Consider the following 19,788-nt stretch of genomic DNA (forward strand, 5'->3'; position numbering starts at 1 on the left):
CAAGCAGGGGGAGTGGGAGAGGGAGAAGCAGGCTTCCCACTGAGCAGAGAGCCCGATATGGGGCTCGATCCCAGGACCCCGGGATCATGACCTGAGCCGAAGGCAGACACTTAATGACTGAGCCACCCAGGCGCCCCTTTGCTGAAGTATTTTAAAGTAAATCTCAGACATAATATCATGTCACATATAAGTACTTCAGAATATATCTCTAGCTGATAACAGCTTTTCAAAGAACAACCAACACACCCATCAATATTTACAATAATTTTTAAATTTCTAATATCCAGTCAGGCTTGGTTTTCTCTGATTTTTATAAATGTCATTTCAGAATTGTTTTTTTGAATCTAGATTCAAATAGGACCCAGGTGCTGTATTTAGTGATATGTCACAAAGGTTTCCCTTCCCTTTTATATTTTATGCCCTTCATTTGTTGAAGAAATGGAGTCATTTGTCCTAAGGAATAACCCTCTTTCTAGATTTGGATGATCGTATCCATGTGATGTCATTTACTATATTCCTCTATCCTGTGCATTTTCTATCAAGTGATAGAGCTACAGATTTGGTAAGCTTCAGGTTTAATTTTGGAGAGACAGAATACTTCATAGGTGACGTGGTGGACCTCTTTCTGTATCATGTCGTGAGACGCATAAGGTCTGAGGGTCTCACTTTTAGTGATGTTAAAATTAATTAGTTGCAGGCAATCAGTGTTTGAGCTATCAGTTTAATGGTCACTGATAATTGTTTCCTAGATCCATTAGTGCATTAAGGTTTCACTTTTTAGCTTAGGAAGTCTTCTCTATTAAAATATCAGATCATTAAATATTTTCCCAGGACCTTATTTTTTTTTTCTTTTTAACATTAAATCTTGGATCAGTCTGGAATTCACTTCAATGTATAAAGGAGATGAGGATTTAAATTGACTTCTTCTAGAAAGTGTGTATTCCAAGAATGTCTCCAGACAAGTAGTCAAGATGGCCTTTATTATACCATGCACCTAGTGATGGAATTCTGGCCAGCCATAGGGTTTTCTCAGGGGAATCCCAAACTATTTTCCAAACATTCAATAATTTTTCCAGCACTTTGTGTGTCCTGGCATTGGAATATTGATTAGAGAGAGATTTTGTTACTTACAAAGACCTCACAGTAAGACTCAGACTGAGAGTATCCGAGAAGGCTGGGGTGTCTGTCATGACCTCTTACAATAAGGAGAACTTCTATACCAGAACGGAAAACTAATACTTTTTTGATTACTCAGGGTTTTGTTCAATCACTAAGTTTTGAATCTTGAAAATGTCAGCTTTTTATTTCTGCAAACTATCACTTCGCCATTGAGGGAAATAACCTTGAAAAATCTGTTCACATGACATAATGACTCAAATATAAGCAGAAGTAGTTATATTTCCTTTTCTTCTTTAAGAAAAAGAACATAGTCACCTCCTTCCAGATGTTGGCACCTTCTGTCTTTTCCTTAAATTTGGCAGAAATAAAACTTATTGACAGGGTAATTATTTAGGTCATTTTTTTTTTTTTACTACCTTAAGAAAAAGTTACCAGGTACTTGGTTTAAATCAAGAATAAAAAAGCTATAAGGCTTTCTCAATGGTTTTTTGACTCAAAAAATGTCCCATTTAAACTAATGCTAGGTTAGCTGTGCAAAAATTTTAATCACATTATCTTTTTGCTCAAAACCATCCGTAGTTCCCCATTGCTTACAAAGTCAAATTCAAATTCAAGTTTCCACCTTCAAGTTCTCTCATTATGGATCTCCCACAACCTAGCTTTCCTTTCTCTTACCACTTATCCCTCAGAGGAATTCTTCAATTTGTCATTCTGGTCTATTCTCTGAGTCTGTGTGGTTTTGCACATGCTAATTCCTAATCTGAACATCTTTCTCATTTCTCTTTCCCAATAAAGATTCTAGATTTTTCTTTTTCAAATCCAGATCAAGTTTAAACTCATCTACATTCATTTTCCTGGTAGTAGCCTTAAAGATCACTTTCTTCATTATGTGTCTTTAGAAACAGAATGGTGTAGTTTATTTAGCATGTAAGTTTATTTTTCTTTTACTGTTTATAGTGTGTTTTTATGGTTGTCTAAATAGATCATAATAACCAAAGTAGTATACTAATTAGGACTTTATTTTTGGACCTTTTTAAATTGAAATTCCTATGGATTTTTTTAAGGATAATGTTGATGATATGCTTATCAAATCCACAAATGGCGTGACCCCAAGAGTATGGTAGATTTGGTAGATTTAAAAAATGGCCATAATTTTCATGTCTTCTGATATTGTAGTCTTTTATAAAGTGACTTTGAAGCTCCTCCCATCAAGAGATGGAGGCTGTTTTCCCAGCTTTTGAACGTTCCTGGCCTTGGGATTTGCTTTGGCCAATTGACTACAGGGAAAATGATGGTATGTCTATCCTGAGCTTATTAGGACTCATGCAGTCTTTCTTGGCTTCATTTACTGCCTTGGGATCCCTCTTCACATGTGAACAAGTCTAGGCTAGCCTGTTGAAGAATGAGAAACCATGTAAAACAGAGACTAGCCATCCCAGCTGAGGTTCTTTTAGACCCATCAGCCTCCAAGTGACCTAGCAGCTGAGCACAGATGCATGAGTGGTGAAGCCGAAAAAAACACTAAGCTGAGCCTAACATAACTTCTGACACATAGAATTAGGAGCCAAATCCACCATTAATAAATACAAAGGGAAAGAAAATTTTAATGAAATAAAATAAAATGAAAATATAAGGAAAATATTAAATATTTAAAAGTACTAAAAATATCAAATCACAGCATTTGATTCTAAAAGACGACAGCATTCTAGAACAATAAACTATTAAGGTAAAATATAACTGAGATAAGTACAAAGCTCTAAATTCATGTTCAGAAACCCAACTATGTAAAGAATACAGGATACCAGACAGCTAGCTTACCAACATATATCCAAAACATTTAGTGGCTTTGGTTGACCACAAGTATATGACTCAACCTTGTGTTTCCACTCTTCCAACAAAGTTGAGCTTTTTTGTAAGCTGTGATTTTATGATTTTATGCTGTGTTAAATGTATAAGACCCCAAGTGTGGTTTGTCCAGAGGGCATGATGTTGAAGAGCCTAGAAACCATGTTACACAAGGAAAAATGGAAGACAATGAATTTGTGTATTGAGTAGAAATATTGAGGGTGTAAAGTGGATAAGATAACTGTGTTCAACTATTTAAAGAGCTATCATGTGGAAAAGAGACTGGACATGGTTAGTGCCACCTCATTAAAAATTAGGACCCATGAATAGAAGCTATAAGAAAGTATATTTCAAGTCAACAAAGGGAAGAATTTGAATTAGAGAGGCTGCATGTGTATACTGTTTAAGAATGTAGGGGCGCCTGGGCGGCTCAGTCAGTTAAGCATCCTACTCTTGATCTCAGCTAAGATCTTGATCTCAGGGTCGTGAGTTCAAGTCCCATGTTGGGCTCCACGCTGGGTGTGGAGCCTACCTGAAACAAAATAAAAGAGAATGTAGGCTATGTAGTCAAGGCCAGGTCCTCTACTTACAGCTCTACTAAGCCTCAGTTTCCCTTTTATCTATAAAATAGAAATACTAACAGTATCATTTCATAAGGTTGTGATAAAGATTAAAAAGGATTTTTGAAGATAAAATGCTTCGCCCAGTGCCTAACACATAGTAAGAATGCAATACATTTTATTTATTACCATTGATAATAAGAGCTATATGAATATGAAATGAACTGCCTCAGGTGGTAGAAATCTCCCTCTAACTAGAGATAGCCACAGGAGGTTTGGCAGCTGTTTGTAGGATAGATTTAAGCACCAGATGAGAAGATGGACTAGATGACATTTAAATTACCTTCCAATGCGAAATAAGCCATTCTATATCCCTTAAGACAGGAATAACGTTAGTATCTCCCAGAATACTCAGCACTGCGTATCAAATGATATTCACCTACTATATTTAATAAAATTGTTTGATAATAAAATTATAAATTTATACTATTCTCATGGTAAGAGTTGTTTCATGCTGAAATGAAGACATATGAGGATTTTTGATTTTTCTGTCTCTCATTTACTCTAAAAAGATACCACAAAATTTTATTTTTATAATTACTAGTATTGACTAAAATGAAAGAATGTAAATTTTAGTGCTACAAACTCCTCTTCGTGGGATGTTTAAATTCATATATACAAAGCTCTTATCTTCTCTCACTTGGCGCTTCCCTATCAGAATGCCTCATTTTAAACTGGTCACATATTTTCAAGGTACAAAAGGCCAAATTTTCTTTCATGACCAACTTCCTATCAAGAGTTGAAGCTGAAGCCAGTAACCATTTTTCCTTCTCTTTGTATTGGCAGCATCTGGAAATGACCATGATCACTCTTGCCTTCTATAGGCATAGCAGGCAGTTCTAACTCCCACTGCAATCCTAGTTAATAGAACAGATATGGTAGAATTACCTAAACAAGGTAATATACCTATCTTCCTCAATTATCTTATTGCTATCAGTTAATAGGGAGGAATTTATGTTGGCCTCGGCATGTCTGCATGGTGTCTAATTGATAAAAATATTTCCTTTTCTTTTTTTTTTTTTAAAGATTTATTTACTTATTTGAGAGAGCGAGAATGAGAGAATGAGAGAGAGAGAGAGTACATGAGAGGCGGGAGGGTCAGAGGGAGAAGCAGGCTCCTCGCCGAGCAGGGAGCCCGATGAGGGACTCGATCCAGGGACTCCAGGATCATGACCTGAGCCGAAGGCAGTCGCTTAACCAACTGAGCCACCCAGGCACCCAGAAGTGTTTTACTTTAATTAATGAAAGTTTAGAGTCAGGTACTCTGGCCAAGAGAATCCTAAAATGTGTATACTGTTTTGTATTTCAACTAGGAACAGAAAAGAAATCGTCCAAATAAAAAGTGGGGAGAAAAGTTCTGGGTTTGAACAAGCTCTGGATTCTGAGTATGTGGTGAAATAAACAGACAAGGACTTCACAAGCACAAACAGGATTTCCAGACCATTCAGTGCTTAGGGGGTGCCATACACTGTGCCACTCATCGAGGAATACAAAGAAAAGAAACATGGTCCATTACTAAGAGGGACAGAATTCCAAGCAAACAATTTCCACAAAGTGAGAGCAATGCAGTAATAGAAAACAAAGCACAGTTTTAACTCAGAATAGAGGATGAAGGAGGAGTAGAAGAAAAGTGGAAGTGAACTGTAAGACAGACTTTGGAAAAGGCAGGAACAGCCTACACAGTGGCAAAGAGTTGTGAAGTCGTGTATAGGAGTCGAGGGAATGAACAGCGGAGCTGAGGCTGGGGTGGCGGGGAGATACGTCATCACATATGCCTCATTCTGCCATTCAGACATTCGGACTAACTCAGTAGTAAGGAGAAGTCACTCCACCTCTCAGTCAAGTAAGGAAATTGATCACATTTGCACTTTGAAAGGATAACTCTGTACTGGTATTGATAAATTGCTGAAAGAAGGTGAGAGTGGAAAGAGAGAGGAACCAGTTAGAGTTCATCAGGAACCAGAGGAGAGATGACAAAGGTCTTAATTACAGCAATCAAAACGGGCAATGAGAGGATGAATGTCAAGGATTTAGAGCCATCTGAAATGAGTGGCTGACTAAATAGAAGAGAAAGAAGAAAGAGGGATGATGCCCAAGTATCAGATTTGAATTGTTGGGTAGAAGAAGGTAGGAACGTTCACTGGGAGAGGTACAGAATACTGGTAGAGCAGGGGGATCAAAAGAAGGGAATGAGAAGCCAATTGGTCTTATGAACATATTGAGAAACACTGAAAAGTTCTCAAGGAACGAGAATTGATTTTTTTTTTAAAGGTGTGCCAGGAATGAAACACTGGAGAACAATATTGGAGGCATCATTGAGGGAAGATGAATGAAACAGCAAGAGACTGAGGTCAGATGGGAATTAGAATGGTTAGTTCTCAAAAAAAACAAGAGAGGAACAACTTTCAAGAAAGGTCAATTGAGTCAAGTGAGAGAAGAACTGAAATGTACTCTGGGTTTAGCAGTACTGACCTTGGCAAGATTACTTTCTCTGGTGCAGGGAAGGAAAGAATCTTCCATGCCACAAAGCATGAGAACATTTCGCTCCCCCCTCTCTCTTTTTCTACTTTATTGTAATCTCAACATGTCTCCAAATGCTGATTTCCTTTTTCAAAGTTCTTGGTGTAAAAATCACAGTTTCTGCCTTTTGCAAATGAATACTGTCTTTTAAGAGTTATCTGTAAGCGGGCGCCTGGGTGGCTCAGTTGTTAAGCGTCTGCCTTCGGCTCAGATCATGATCCCAGGATCCTGGGATCGAGTCCCACATCGGGCTCCCTGCTCTGCGGGAGGCCTGCTTCTCCCTCTCCCACTCCCCCTGCTTGTGTTCCTGCTCTCTCTGTGTCTCTCTCTGTCAAATAAATAAATAAAATAAATTTTAAAAAAATTTTAAAAAAAGTTATCTGTAAGCAAATGTCTTTTTTTTCTTTTTTTATTCTTATATTAACCCCATACATTACATCATTAGTTTTAGATGTACTGTTCCATGATTCATTGTTTGCGTATAACACCCAGTGCTCCATGCAGAATGTGCCCTCCTCAATACCCACCACCAGGCTAACCCATCGCCCCACCCCCCTCCCCTCTAGAACCCTCAGTTTGTTTTTCAGAGTCCATCGTCTCTCATGGTTCGTCTACCCCTCCAATTTCCCCCCCTTCATTCTTCCCCTCCTGCTACCTTCTTCTTCTTCTTTTTAAGCAAATGTCTTTTAAGGTAAGGTTGAATTTTTCACTAAGCTGTTTATGTTAGAGAGGTTTCAGAAGGCATTGAATGAAAAGCAGCCTGAGCCCAGGTAATCAAGAAAACAGTAATCTCAGATACAACAATATAAGAACTTCTTTCCCTTTCTTTTTCTACCACTTCCCTCCCCTTCTTAACAAGCAGCTACAATGTGGAAAGAATTAGGCCTGGTGATTTGAGGACATAAATAATGAGTAAGGCACAAATCCTGCCCCGCCTAAGCCCCCAGCCACAGAGATTACAAACCCTGCAAAAGACAGACATGCAATCAACCAACCCTAAAGTCAGATCGGGTGAAATAAATGTTCATAATGGTAAAAGCAAAGTTCTATGGGGGCCCGAATATAATTCCCCATCTCTCATAAAATGCAGGAAATGACCTTTAAAAATGTAGACACAATTGGGGAGTTCATCGCACCACTAATTACCTCCCTTACTCTTCAGACCATAAACTTTTACGCAATCTACTCTCTGTTCACTTCATTTGTACTCTTACTTCACCAGGCATCCAAATTGTCTATATGAAAAACTTAACAGGCATTAGGGGCAAGTGGAGATTCCAGCTCTATCCTTGGCTTTATTGTGATTCTTTTGTTATACTGAACTTTAATGATAGTTAATAATACCACTTTGATTCTTCACTGAAAGTGTTAAAGTTCTTAAAATTAAACGCATAGCCTCATGAATTAGGTGAACACTAGACTCCTTTCTCCCAGAGGAGACAAACTGGGACACCAAAATATATGGAAAGGTTTCTGAAGAATACTATTTTGATCTGAGTAACCTCATGGTGATATCTTTGCACTTCATACCCCTTTTAAAGTTCTTTGTAAAGCAACTGCCTTTAAAGAGACAACCAAACGCTGCATGCTCACACATTTTTTTTTCCCATTTGTGCAGGGTTGCTATTTATAACTGGGGCTTTTGGAAAATAAAAATCTAAGGTTGGCTAGCTGTAGCCAGAGTGACCCATAATATAAGCCAGGTCACACTTTTTTGGCATCCTTCTGTGTCCTCTCAGGAAACTTTGATTGTATTTCAACTAGGAACAGAAAAGAAATCGTCCAAATAAAAACCCCCTCTCTCCCGCAGGTGGTTAGGCATGGCATGCCTGGTTTTGGATGCCAACTCTACCATTTATTAGCTCCGTGACCTTGCACAAGTTCTTTATCCTCTCTAGGCTTCATCTGTAAAATGATTAAATGGGAGATTGGATATGAACTTATGTTAGTGTTTGGCTGAGTCCTCAGACAATGGTGGCTATTATGATAATTATTATTGCTTTTATCACTTATACTCAACTGACCTGGATTACTGTTTATAGCAGACTGCCTCACACAAGGAAGGCATTCAATATCTGTTTATTTCTTAGTGGATGCTTGGCTGGCATAGAATACTTAGAATGTAATATTTTCAAGAAGGGCTTCCTGTGGCTTTCTCGAGGGTACCCACAGTATTGGGAAGATAGCAAAACTGCACAAATTCTACATTAATTCTGCTGATAATTCTATAGGCTATTTCTCAGAATTTAGTGGTACTTTTTTTTCTGATCTATGTGAATAGAGAGTATATGTATCCTATGACAGTCTTAGATCATCTTTTTTCCCTATTTCCAGGTGGGACAAATTAAAGTTTCTTTTTCTGTCAATAACAGACCAGGCAGTCTACCAAGCATTTTCTATCAGAAGTTCCATTTGATATTTTTCAGTTGGGTTCTGGGAGAGAAATCGGGGCAGTGTTAATGGGAAAGTGTCAGCATATCGGGACAAGAAAAGAATGAAGAGTAGTTCTGTAATACAAATATGACTCCGTGACCTTTGAAAATGGCATACTCCCCAGTAGCAAGGGTCTGGTGATCTGTACGCATGGGCGTGTGTATGTGTGGTGTTAACAAAACACTTACCTCATATTTAAACATCAAGTACATCATAATGTTGCTGTACATTTAGTCCGTACATGTTGTACCATATATTTCAGCCTTTAAAGATAAGTTGTAAAGAAAGATCAGAACAAGAATGGTTTTTGTTAACTCTGTTGTTTCCCATTTTTATAGTGTATAGGCATCTACCTGTTTCTGAATTGATGACTTTTGTAAATCTAATAAAATATATTCTACAGGGGTGCCTGTGTGGCTCAGTCAGTTAAGCATCTGCCTTCGGCTCAGGTCCTGATCCCAGGGTCCTGCGATCAAGCCCCATGTTGTTTCAGGCTCCCTGCTCAGCAGGGAGCCTACTTCTCCCTCTCCCTCTACCCATCCCCCCAGCTCATGCTTTCTCTCTCTATCTCAAATAAATAAATAAAATCTTTAAAAGCAAGAATTCTACAGATACTAATTGTTCATATTTCATTTATTTTCTGTAGGTTTTGGGAGCTGACATTGAATATTTTTATATGTTTATAGGAGAACATAAGTTGAACAGCCATTGGTTTAAGCATATTTGTTAACTCTTATTACAATTCTTTGGAGCTTATCAAACCTGTTTATGGAGCCATTTTGTCTGTTAGGAATATGCGGGATGGAGAGACTTCTTGTCCTTGTGCATCAGGCTGCATTTCTTACCCAAGTGAACTCCTTACCAATGAACCCAAACTTCAGCCTAGGTTGTGCTGGTGTGATAGTGAGAATCCAAGAATCTGAATTTAAGGGATATATATTCTCACCTCTGGTTATTTAATATTTGCAGGCATACCTCATTTTATTGTGCTTCACTTTATTGTGCTTCACAGATATTGTGTTGTTTCTTTTTTACAAACTGAAGTTTCAAGATTTCAGTGGAGGAAGTCACTGCAGATGTGGTGGAAATAGCAAGAGAATTAGGATCAGAAGTGGGGCCTAAAGATGTGACTAAATTGCTGCGATCTCATGATAAAACTTTAACACTTTAACAGATGAGGAGTTGCTGCTTATGGATGAGCAAAGAAAAGGGTTTCCTGAGACCAAATCTACTTCTGGTGAAGATGCGGGGAAGACTGTTGAAATGACAACAGAGGATTTAGAACATTACATAAACTTAGTTGGGGAAGCAGCAGCAGGGTTTGAGAGGACTGACTCCAGTTTTGAAGGAAGTTCTACTGTGGGTAAAATGCTATCAAATAGCATGGCATGCTACAGAGAAATCATTTGTTTAAAAAAAAAAAAAGCCAACTGATGTAGCAAACTCCGTCACTGCCTCATTTTAAGAAATTGCCACAGCCACCCCAACCTTCAGGTGGTGACCCTGATCAGTCAGCAGCTCAATATCAAGGCAAGACCCTCCATCCGCAAAAAGATTACAACTCGCTAAAAGCTCAGGTGATGGTTAGCAATTTTTAGCAATAAAGTATTTGTTAATTAAGGTATGTACTTGTTTCTTAGACACAATGCTACTGCCCACTTAAAAGACTCCAGCATAGTATAAACATAACTTTTACATGCACTAGGAAACAAAAATAAATTCATTTGACTCGTTTTATTACAATACTCGCTTTGTTGTGGTGGTCTGGAACCGAACTCGCGTATCTCTGAGGTGTGCCTATACGGGACAGTGGCAGTGGTACTGACTTTTCAAATGCTTTGTCTTTAGATGTAGTAGGTCATTCACATGCTCAACCATGATGAACAAGGACAGAAGATGAAAATAGCTGGCTGAAGCACAAACTACAATTCTGTATTCACTTACCCAGCAGTAGCCGAGCACTACCTGCCTACTATGTGCTTGGCACGGTGTCAGGCATTTTGAGGAATGGGAAGAAATGACATGGACTCCAAGGTGCGGCAGCAGTAACAGTTGATGTTTTAGAAGGTTAATTTATTAAATCGAAACCGTGTTACTTTATGTTAAATAAAAGGAGAATGACTTTAGAATGAGGCCTGAGGGAACAATCCACTCTACCCATAAAATCCTGTGTGATAGAGTTATAGCAAAAGCTGGAGTCCAGAATGTTTGCCCCCAGGGAATCCAAACCTGCTTCAGATGATGAAAGAATAGAATATAATGCCAAATCCATGCATGAAGATATTTATGAATATTTTCAGATGAATGACAGCTCCGACATACAATAAGTATCAATAGAAATGTTGTTTGATCAGATAATGGGTTCCATTGCAGTACCTCAAGTTGGAGTATTTTCACTGGAACATGGTTTGCCTCAGGTCTATGGAGAAATTTTCCCAAATTCAGTGTATGATAGATATTTGGGTTTATTATGTTCAGAATTCAAAGACAGGGTTCTCGGTTGAACAGAATTCTGCTCATCTCCTTGTTCGCAGAGATAGAACTTAACGTGTGTATCTCACCTTGCCCGTTCAGGCTCAATCTGGGAGATAGGTCTTAGCAACTAGGCATTTTCACGCCTTTAGCCGATATTTACTGTACCAGGCTCTGCTTTCTACCTTCACTAGATTCTAAGTGACTTCCCATAGAGAATGCAGCCACTTCGCCCCCTGGTCTAATTGTACACTAGGACAACATGGTCAGAATAGTAGTGGTGTAGACAAGATGGAAGTTGATTTCTGTCTCAGGAAATAGCAGGCTGAATTCAAGCAGTCAACAGTTCTATGGAGTCGGAGACCCTCTTAATTTCGTTTCTCTGCCTTCCTCTCTTGGTCTAAAGTGGCTATTCTTGCTTTTGCTACCACATCTGTATTCCAGACAGAAAGAGGGGCATGCCTTTCCTATGAAAGGCATAACTCAGAAGTTGCATACATCACTTCCACTCATATTCCCATTGCCTATAATCTCATCATATTGCCACATCTAGCTGCAAGGGAAGCTGAAAAATATGCTTTTTAGCTGGCTGGACATATCCCAACTAAAATTCCCATTATCTTAGAAGAAGAAAATTGACCCCTTAACTTGAAAGTCTCTTTCACCTTGTTACAAAAAGCTCTAGAAGTGAAATACTTAGCTTAATGAATTTTGCCTCCCTGATCAGAAGCTAAATGTATAGAGAAAGAGATCCAGTCAAATCAGCTCATGCCCAAAGAATTAAAATCATGTTTATCTACAACTGTAGTAATTGCAATGGTTTGCTTTGCTCACCATTATTATTATCTTCTGATTATTCTGTTCTTGATTTTTGGTATTTTTTGAAAGCAGCAGTAGGTCACAGACTAGTTTGTGGGTTGGCTTCTCCATCCTCTTGGGTCACTGAGAGCCCTAAATATTGAGTATTAATCCCAAGATGCTTCTCAGAGAACAGGTGCTGTCTATTCAGACCCAGCTACCATATCATGATGTAACATTCAATGATTCCCAATGGGCCATGACTTAGAAGAATATTTTTAAAATGATCACAGCTTTGTAATATAGCTTGAAGTCAGGCATCATGATACCCCCAGCTTTGGTTTTCTTTTCAACATTCCCCTGGTGATTTAGGGTCTTTTCTGGTTCATAGCAGCAATGTCCACAACAGCCAAACTGTGGAAGGAGCCAAGATGTCCTTCAACAGACGAATGGATAAAGGAGATGTGGTTCATATATACAATGGAATATTACTCAGCCGTCAGAAAGGATGAATACCCACCATTTGCATCGACATGGATGGAACTGGAGGGGATTATGCTAAGTGAAATAAGTCAAGCAGAGAAAGACAATTATCATATGGTTTCCCTCATATGTGGAACATAGGAATAGTGCAGAGGACCATAGGAGAAGGGAGAGAAAACAGAATGGGAAGAAATCAGAGAGGGAGACAAACATGAGAGACTCCGGACTCCGGGAAACAAACTGAGAGTTACAGAAGGAAGGGGGGTGAGGGATGGGGTAGCCAGGTGATGGGTATTAAGGAGGCCACGTGTTGTAATGAGCATTGGGTGTTATACACAATTAATGAATCGTTGAACACTACCTCAAAAACTAATGATGTACTATATACTGGCTACCTGAATATAATAAAAAATAAAAAAATTTAAAAAGGTCCAAAAAATAAAAATAATAAATAAATAAATAAATAAGTAAGTAAAAAATAAAATGGCCCCTGTTTGTTACACTAAACTTTCCCTTGGTAAGAAAAATTCTCCAGTGCTAAAGGGAGCTAAAGATTTAAAGGGACACCGCTATTTCTTTTCTTCCCACAGATGCCTTCCAAATTTGAAATAAAGCAGCTCTAGATTTTGTTGATTCTGAGTTCACCAGTTCCTTTCTCTTTATCTCTTGTTTATCCAGTTACTTCCACCTAGCTCCTCCAGTCTCCCTTTCCCTCACCCGGAAATACAGAGGCCCAGGGAGCTTTGTTTGCTTTCTTAGCCACCCTTCCATTTAATAACACTGCTATGCTTCAAGGCGGTGTCTCTCTCCATTCCCTCTGGTCAAATCAAGCAATGTGATAAAGTTACTTTCCTTTTGACTGGGGACACATTTACCTGTCACCTAAATTCCTTTTGAGAAAGGCAGGTTGGCATAGCCACGGTTATGGGCAGTTCCTTAATCTAAAAACAGCTCTGTCTGCTTATGTATTCGGTTCAATTTGCCAAGGTCATGGCACTTTACTAGGTTGTTTTGACTTGGCATGATCTCCACAATGCTTGCTGAGCTGAAATAATGCCTCTTTCAGCCCAGTCTCTTGTCTTGCCAGTAGCACCAATGAGAATTTTGTGGGAGAGCTTGGTAAGTTAAATTTTATGTCATCCTCTAATGTTACTTATCTCCCCAAATCCCTGCTTTTGTCTCCATCATCATCGTCTTATTACCTTTCAACAGTCCACTTTGGATAAGCCATTAATTTATTGAAATCCCGAAATCCCTTTTGCGTTTATTGTTAGCCTGTGCAACCTCTTGGGGGCAACATGTTTACGGTCAAATACATTAAAAAGTAGTCTAATTCATTCTCCAGAGTATCTATCTCCTATAAATTACAAAGAAAGTCCTCTAGTTATAACATTGTGGGATTTGGGGAAATAAGTTCATCTTGAGCTTTCACAACACGATATTTAGCAGCTGTGAAGGCAAGGGAGACAGAGCTGCCAGGTCATCCCCTGGAAATCCCAAGACGCATATTTTTAACATTTGCATTTTTATTTACATAAATTTGTATGCTCCATTCAAAGGGCGCTGACTCCAATTATGTAAAATAAAACACGCAACTCCTCTTGATCTGAGAGTGGATAATCACACATTCCAGGCTTGCTTTCCTGCTGCCCACAGTGATTTCTTTGGCTTCTCCCTCTCTGCTCCTAGAAGTTTTCCTCCTTTATTCCTACCCTCTAATCATCACCATTAATGAAGTTATCATTTAATTGTAAGACTGGAGTTGGTTCCATAATAGTCTTTTTTTCTATTCTGAGCTCACACTGGAATTGTTATCCAATTGGGGTTTTCATAACACCTTTCCTTCCCCCATAGCAAGGAAACATTTTCCTTGGTTCAGCTCAGGGCACCATAATTTGGGTGGTAGAAACTGCATCTGGGTCCAGCACACAGGCTTTCGCCCGACAGAAAGTTTCTTGATAGTGAGGAAGAGAGTTTGAATTCTGGGCAGAGTAACCATAGATTTCAATTATTCACCCCAAACACTACTTTCCATCAACCCCTATAATTAAAGCTTACATTTTGGCATCATTTCCCCCCTTCAGGTGAATGGGAAACAGAGCTGAATGCAAAATGAATTCATTAGAGTATTTTACAGCAAGTGTTTAGAGCCCAGAAGCCGGAGCTATGGAGAGAAGAAGGAGAAAGAGAATCCTTAAGAGCAATTCCACTCAACCCAAGATAGTCCTGGTGTCATGGTACAGATACCTGCCTGCTAATTAAGCCCTGCTGCGGGAGGGAGACCTGAGAATCACACAGTGAGATACCACCAAACCAAGAATGGTTATACTTCCCTTAATTTCCTTCTGCTCTCTGAAAAGCATTCCAGAAAGTTACTCCTTACCATTTCTATACTGCTGTTAGTGTTCCTGATCAGGTCTAGGAAAACACTGAAGAAACTCAGGACTGTCCATTGGATGAAGTGAAACTTTGTCAAAAGAGACCCCTCCAAGAGTCATTGACTTCTGACCTTAGCCTTTGAAATGGGTTCTTTCTGTCCCCACAGACAAAGTGGTGGTCTTTTTCGAACCTATATAAACAAAGTGAAAACAGGTGGGGCTGGAGGGGACAGAAGCAGAGGCAAGGCAGTGAGTGAATGCAGGGGCAGATGCCAACACATTTTGAGATGCGTACGCTGTGTTTTGTTTGTTTGTTGTTTTACTCTTTGGGCCAAATGATACTTCTCTCACTAGGAACTAAAGTCAGCAGAGGGGAAGTACAGACCCCACTGAACACAAAGTACAGAAACTCAGTCTCAAGAAGCTTGGGTTGCTCCCCTGCTATGCCTGCAAAACATCAGGCTTGCTGACAGCAGGAGGAAGAGGCTTCCGGCTCGGCCAGGATTTCACACCCTGTGGACAGCTGCCCTGGGCGCGACTTGCTGCCAAGGCAAAATTACCAGGAATTGCCAGGCAAAGAGACTCATTTCCTTTGAAAAAGTGCAAAAAGCTCTTGCTCTGCCCACATGTATCTACAAGTTGGAAAGAAAAGCCCTATGAAAAGAATTTTTGTTTGTTTTTTACTTGTGCCAACAGTAGCTATGTTTCATCATCGTCACTGGATTGCGTGTGGCCCAATGATGCGCTGCTGGAGCAAAGGACAGGAAGGTGGCAGCCTTCTCAGCTAGACTGCAATCCTCCTGGTAACGTGTGCTTGGAAAGTGTCTCTGATATACTCACCAGAGTTATGCTTCTCTTCCTAACATCTGCTTCTCTTCCATCCCCTTCTCCAGCTTCAATTTCCTGACATAAAGCAAATTGAAGATGTGCCTCCTCTAAGCTTACCGTGTGTATTGCTTTTCATTTATTCATTCATTCAATTCACTTGCATAATTTGTTGAGTGCTTGGAGACAGAGTGAAAAAAATAGGTAAAAATAAAAAATTGCTGCCATGGATTTATGTTAAATGATTTAATCTCGTGATGGTCCTATGAGGCAGATATGATGACGATCATGATGATGATGCCCTTTCTACAGGTGACTTGCTCAAAGTCACACAGCAAGGGAATAACAGAGCTGGGACTGGAACCCAGGCAGGCTGGCTCTAGAGAGCCCACGCTTCACCATCAGGCTCTACACTCCCTGGTGGGATTGATGGGTATGATTTCAGGTTCAGAACAGTAGCACTTCAAGCAAAACCTGTCATCTCTCTTCTAGAAGCAAAGTCTTTTATTCCACAAGATAGTTTAAATAACAATTACGTTGGAAAGAGGGAGTATTGTGGCTGGATTTCACACTAACATGTTGAAGGGGATCAGAACACGCCACCCCCAAATATGCCAGTTTGGTGTAAGAATTATTTTGAGCGGAAGACAATTGAGAAACAGCAGACTAGCCAGAAAAACACTCTGCCCCCCTCCCCCATCACTTTCTATCTAAAAGCAGGACATAAATTTCCCTTTCTAAAGATTACATAAATTTGTAAATGTGTCCTCCTCTCCCATACCAGTAAGAAGATGACTCTTAATCACCAGACATGATTCTTATCAATGGCAAAGGCACCAACTTGAGTCTGCATAACAAACTTAATAAGTAATTCTACGGCCATTCATTTCCCCCATATGTTTATCTTCTCACAATTTACCCAAGTCGATGGTGAGAAGCCCAAACCCCTTTTCCTTTCCCTTGTCACTTCTCCACGTTTTATTGCTTTTTGTTAAAATAGTGTAAGCCCTGAATAGAATTGCTTCTTTGGGTCTCCACTTCTTTTCTATGAAGGCCTCCTTATTCATAGTAATAAACATTTTCTCTTGTTTATCTTTTTCTTTTCAGTTTAATTTGCATAACCCCAGGTTTTGAACCTAAGGGAGTAGAGAAAAAAGGTTTTTTTTTTCCTCCTCTACAATGTAAATTACTAAAAATATCCTCTTTCCTTCTAACAAGTTCTGATAGACAGGGGAAGAGAAATCCAAGAGCTCAGAAACCAGGACACTGGAAGGAGTGGGGAGGACATCACTGGGATAGGAGTGGAGGTAGAAGCTGAAGCATAGGCATCTCAGGTCAACATCTCTCAGTTCAACATTTGGCCAAGGGCAAGGGCACACTAGGGCCAACCAAACAGTTCAAAATTTGGATTTTATCAGCCACTTTGATGAGATCAGTTTGATTATTTCACCCAAATAGCTCAAGACAAAAAGAAATAACAGCCAACAAGTTCAAATCATACTGTTCAATAAGAAATGGAGTCATTCTTACTTTGCCAATTGGCTTCTCAATCAGAGGGCTTGTAAAGCAGACTGGAGTTATGCTGTTGTACATCGAAAGTTTCCATTGCTGTTCCTGAAAGAAAGGAAACACAGAGAAAGAGAGAGAGAGAGATTGATTTCAGGGACTTGGCTGGCTTTTCTGCTGCATAGAACCATTTTCCAGTTTCTCACAATAGTGCCTCAAGCACTTAAATGTAAGGGTTGTCACTTGAAATACCTGAGTCAGCATTTTTGCATGAGCATCTTCAGTTTGCAGTCTGTGCAAACTCAGTTAACCTTGCACAAGGACATATTACAAAAGTATTTATGACATTTTGAAGGAATTCATGCATACATGTTGACATAAATGCAAAATATTTTCAGCTTAATCTGTTAAGGTATTTTCGTAGAACATAAATCAAACTATGTGAATCTTTTTAAAACAAAAATAACTTAAAAATCTTTTAAAACAAAAATAAACTTCCAGTTTTCAAATCTTCAATTCTATGTGGGATAAGGTCCAAAGTTCTCTAGCTGCTTTTCAGAATATGCCAAAATGTGGTTCTTTTTTTTTACTTTTTCTGTCTGAGCTCCAATCTGTCTCACAATTTAAACTAAAACTCAAGCCACATTAGTGAATGTGTTCTCCTTAAACAGACTCCATCCTATGCCTTTGTTTATACTGTTTCTGGTTCCTAAAATAGCCTTTCCTCAGTATCTGCCTATGATTTCTTACCTGTCCCATTAAGCCCAGCTCAGATTCCCTAAGGAACATTTCACTATTTTTCTCTATTTCTTTTCTTTATTTTTAAATTTTATTCCAGTATAGTTAAAATGCAGTATTACATTAGTTTCAGGTGTACAATATAGTGATTCAACAATTCTATACATTATTCAGTGAACTCTTACTCCCCTCCACCTATTTCACCCATCCCCCACTCACCACCCCTCTGATAACCATCAGTTTGTTCTCTATAGTTAAGAGTCTGTTTTTTGGTTTGTCTCTTTTTTTCTTTGTTCCTTTGTTTTGTTTCTTAAATTTCACATATTAGTTAAATCATATGCTATTTGCCTTTCTCTGAGTGACTTACTCACTTAGCATTATACCCTCTAGATCCATCCATGTCTTTGCAAATGGCAAGATTTCATTCTTTTTTAAGGTTCAGTAATATTGCATTATATATATATATATATATACACACCCACACACATACATGTATGTATATACAACCTAATCTATTCATTTATTGATGGAAACTTGGTTTACTTCCATACCTCGGCTATTGTAAATAATGCTTCAATAAACACAGGGATGCATATAACTTTTCAAGTTAGAGTTTTTATTTTCTTTGGGTAAATATCCAGTAGTGGAATTACTGGATCATATGATAATTCTATTTTTAATTTTTGAGGAACCTCCATACTCTTTCCCACACTGGCTGCACAAGTTTGCATTCCCCCCAACAGTGCATGAGAGTTCCCTTTTCTCCACATTCTTGCCAACACTTGTTATTTCTTGTGTTCTGATTTTAGCCATTCTGATAGGTGTGAGTTGATATCTCATTGTGGTTTTGGTTTGCATTTCCTTATGATGAGTGATATTGAGCATCTTTTCATGTGTCGTTGGCCATCTGTATGTCTTCTCTGGAGAAATGTCTGTTCATGTCTTCTGCTCATTTTTAATTGGATCATTTGTTTTTTGGTGGTGAGTTATATCAGTTCTTTATATATTTTGGATATTAATCCTTTATCGGATATGTCATTTGCAAATATCTTCTCCTATTCTGTAGGTTGTCTTTTATAGTTTTGATGGTTTCCTTTGCTGTGCACAAGCTTTTTATTTTGATATAGTCCCAACAGTTTATTTTTGCTTTTGTTTCCCTTGCCTCAGGAGACATATCTAGAAAAAAGTTGCTATGGCCGATGTCAAAGAAGTTACTGCCTATGTTCTCTTCTAGGATTTTTATGGTTTCAGGTCTCACATTTAGGTCTTTAATCCATTTTGAGTTTATTTTTGTATATGGTGTAAGAAAGTGGTCCAGTTTCATTATTTTGCATGTAGTTGTCCAATTTGTTGAAAAGACTTTTTCCCATTGCATGTTCTTGCCTCCTTTGTCAAAGATTAATTGACCATATAATCATGGGTTTATTTCTGGGCTTTCTTTTCTGTTCTATTAATCTATGTGTCTATTTTTGTGCCAGTACCATACTGTTTTGATGACTACAGCTTTGTAATATAACTTGAAGTACAGAATTGTGATGCCTCCAGCTTTGCTTTTCTTTTCCAAGATTGCTTTGGCTATTCGGGGTCTTTCATGGTTCCATACAAATTTAGTATTATTTGTTCTAGTTCTGTGAAAAATGCTGTTGATATTTTGATAGAGATTGCATTAAATCTGTAGATTGCCTTTTCCTCTACTACTGACTGGAGTCAGAATAAATTTCTCTCTACCACAGAGTCCATGTACTATTATTAGAGTGCTGTCACTATCTGCTGGGAATGTGGACTACCAAGGACAAGACTCATGTCATAGTTATCTGTGCATCCTTCACAGTCTAGCACAGGTCTTATATATTGCTGTGGTCTCAATGTTTGTGTCCCTGCAAAAGTCCCTATGTTGAAATCCTAATCCGTAAGGGATGGTATTAGGATATGGGACCTTTGGGAACTGATTGGGTCATGAAGGCAGAGCCCTCATAGGTGGGATTAATGTCCTTATAAAAGAGCCCGAAGAGAGCTTCTTTGCTGTGTGAAGATACGACGAGAAGTCTACA

General features: G+C 38.8%; 1 protein-coding gene across 5 annotated transcripts in view; it reads right to left on the reverse strand.

Moving 5' to 3' along the window:
* The window catches only part of RASGEF1B (RasGEF domain family member 1B), a 556,303-nt gene that overhangs the window by 138,709 nt on the left and 397,806 nt on the right, over positions 1–19,788 (reverse strand). For all 5 annotated transcript variants that reach the window (XM_064584681.1, XM_045880908.3, XM_045880910.3 and 2 more), the window contains one exon: positions 17,024–17,107. In XM_064584681.1, the coding sequence (XP_064440751.1) occupies positions 17,024–17,107 (84 nt within the window). The remainder of the gene's footprint in view (positions 1–17,023; positions 17,108–19,788) is intronic.

The sequence above is a fragment of the Mirounga angustirostris genome, unplaced genomic scaffold (genome assembly GCF_029215605.1).
Source record: "Mirounga angustirostris isolate CCGP_5_RB_7025 unplaced genomic scaffold, mMirAng1.0.hap1 SCAF_2, whole genome shotgun sequence".
NCBI classification, from domain to species: domain Eukaryota; kingdom Metazoa; phylum Chordata; class Mammalia; order Carnivora; family Phocidae; genus Mirounga; species Mirounga angustirostris.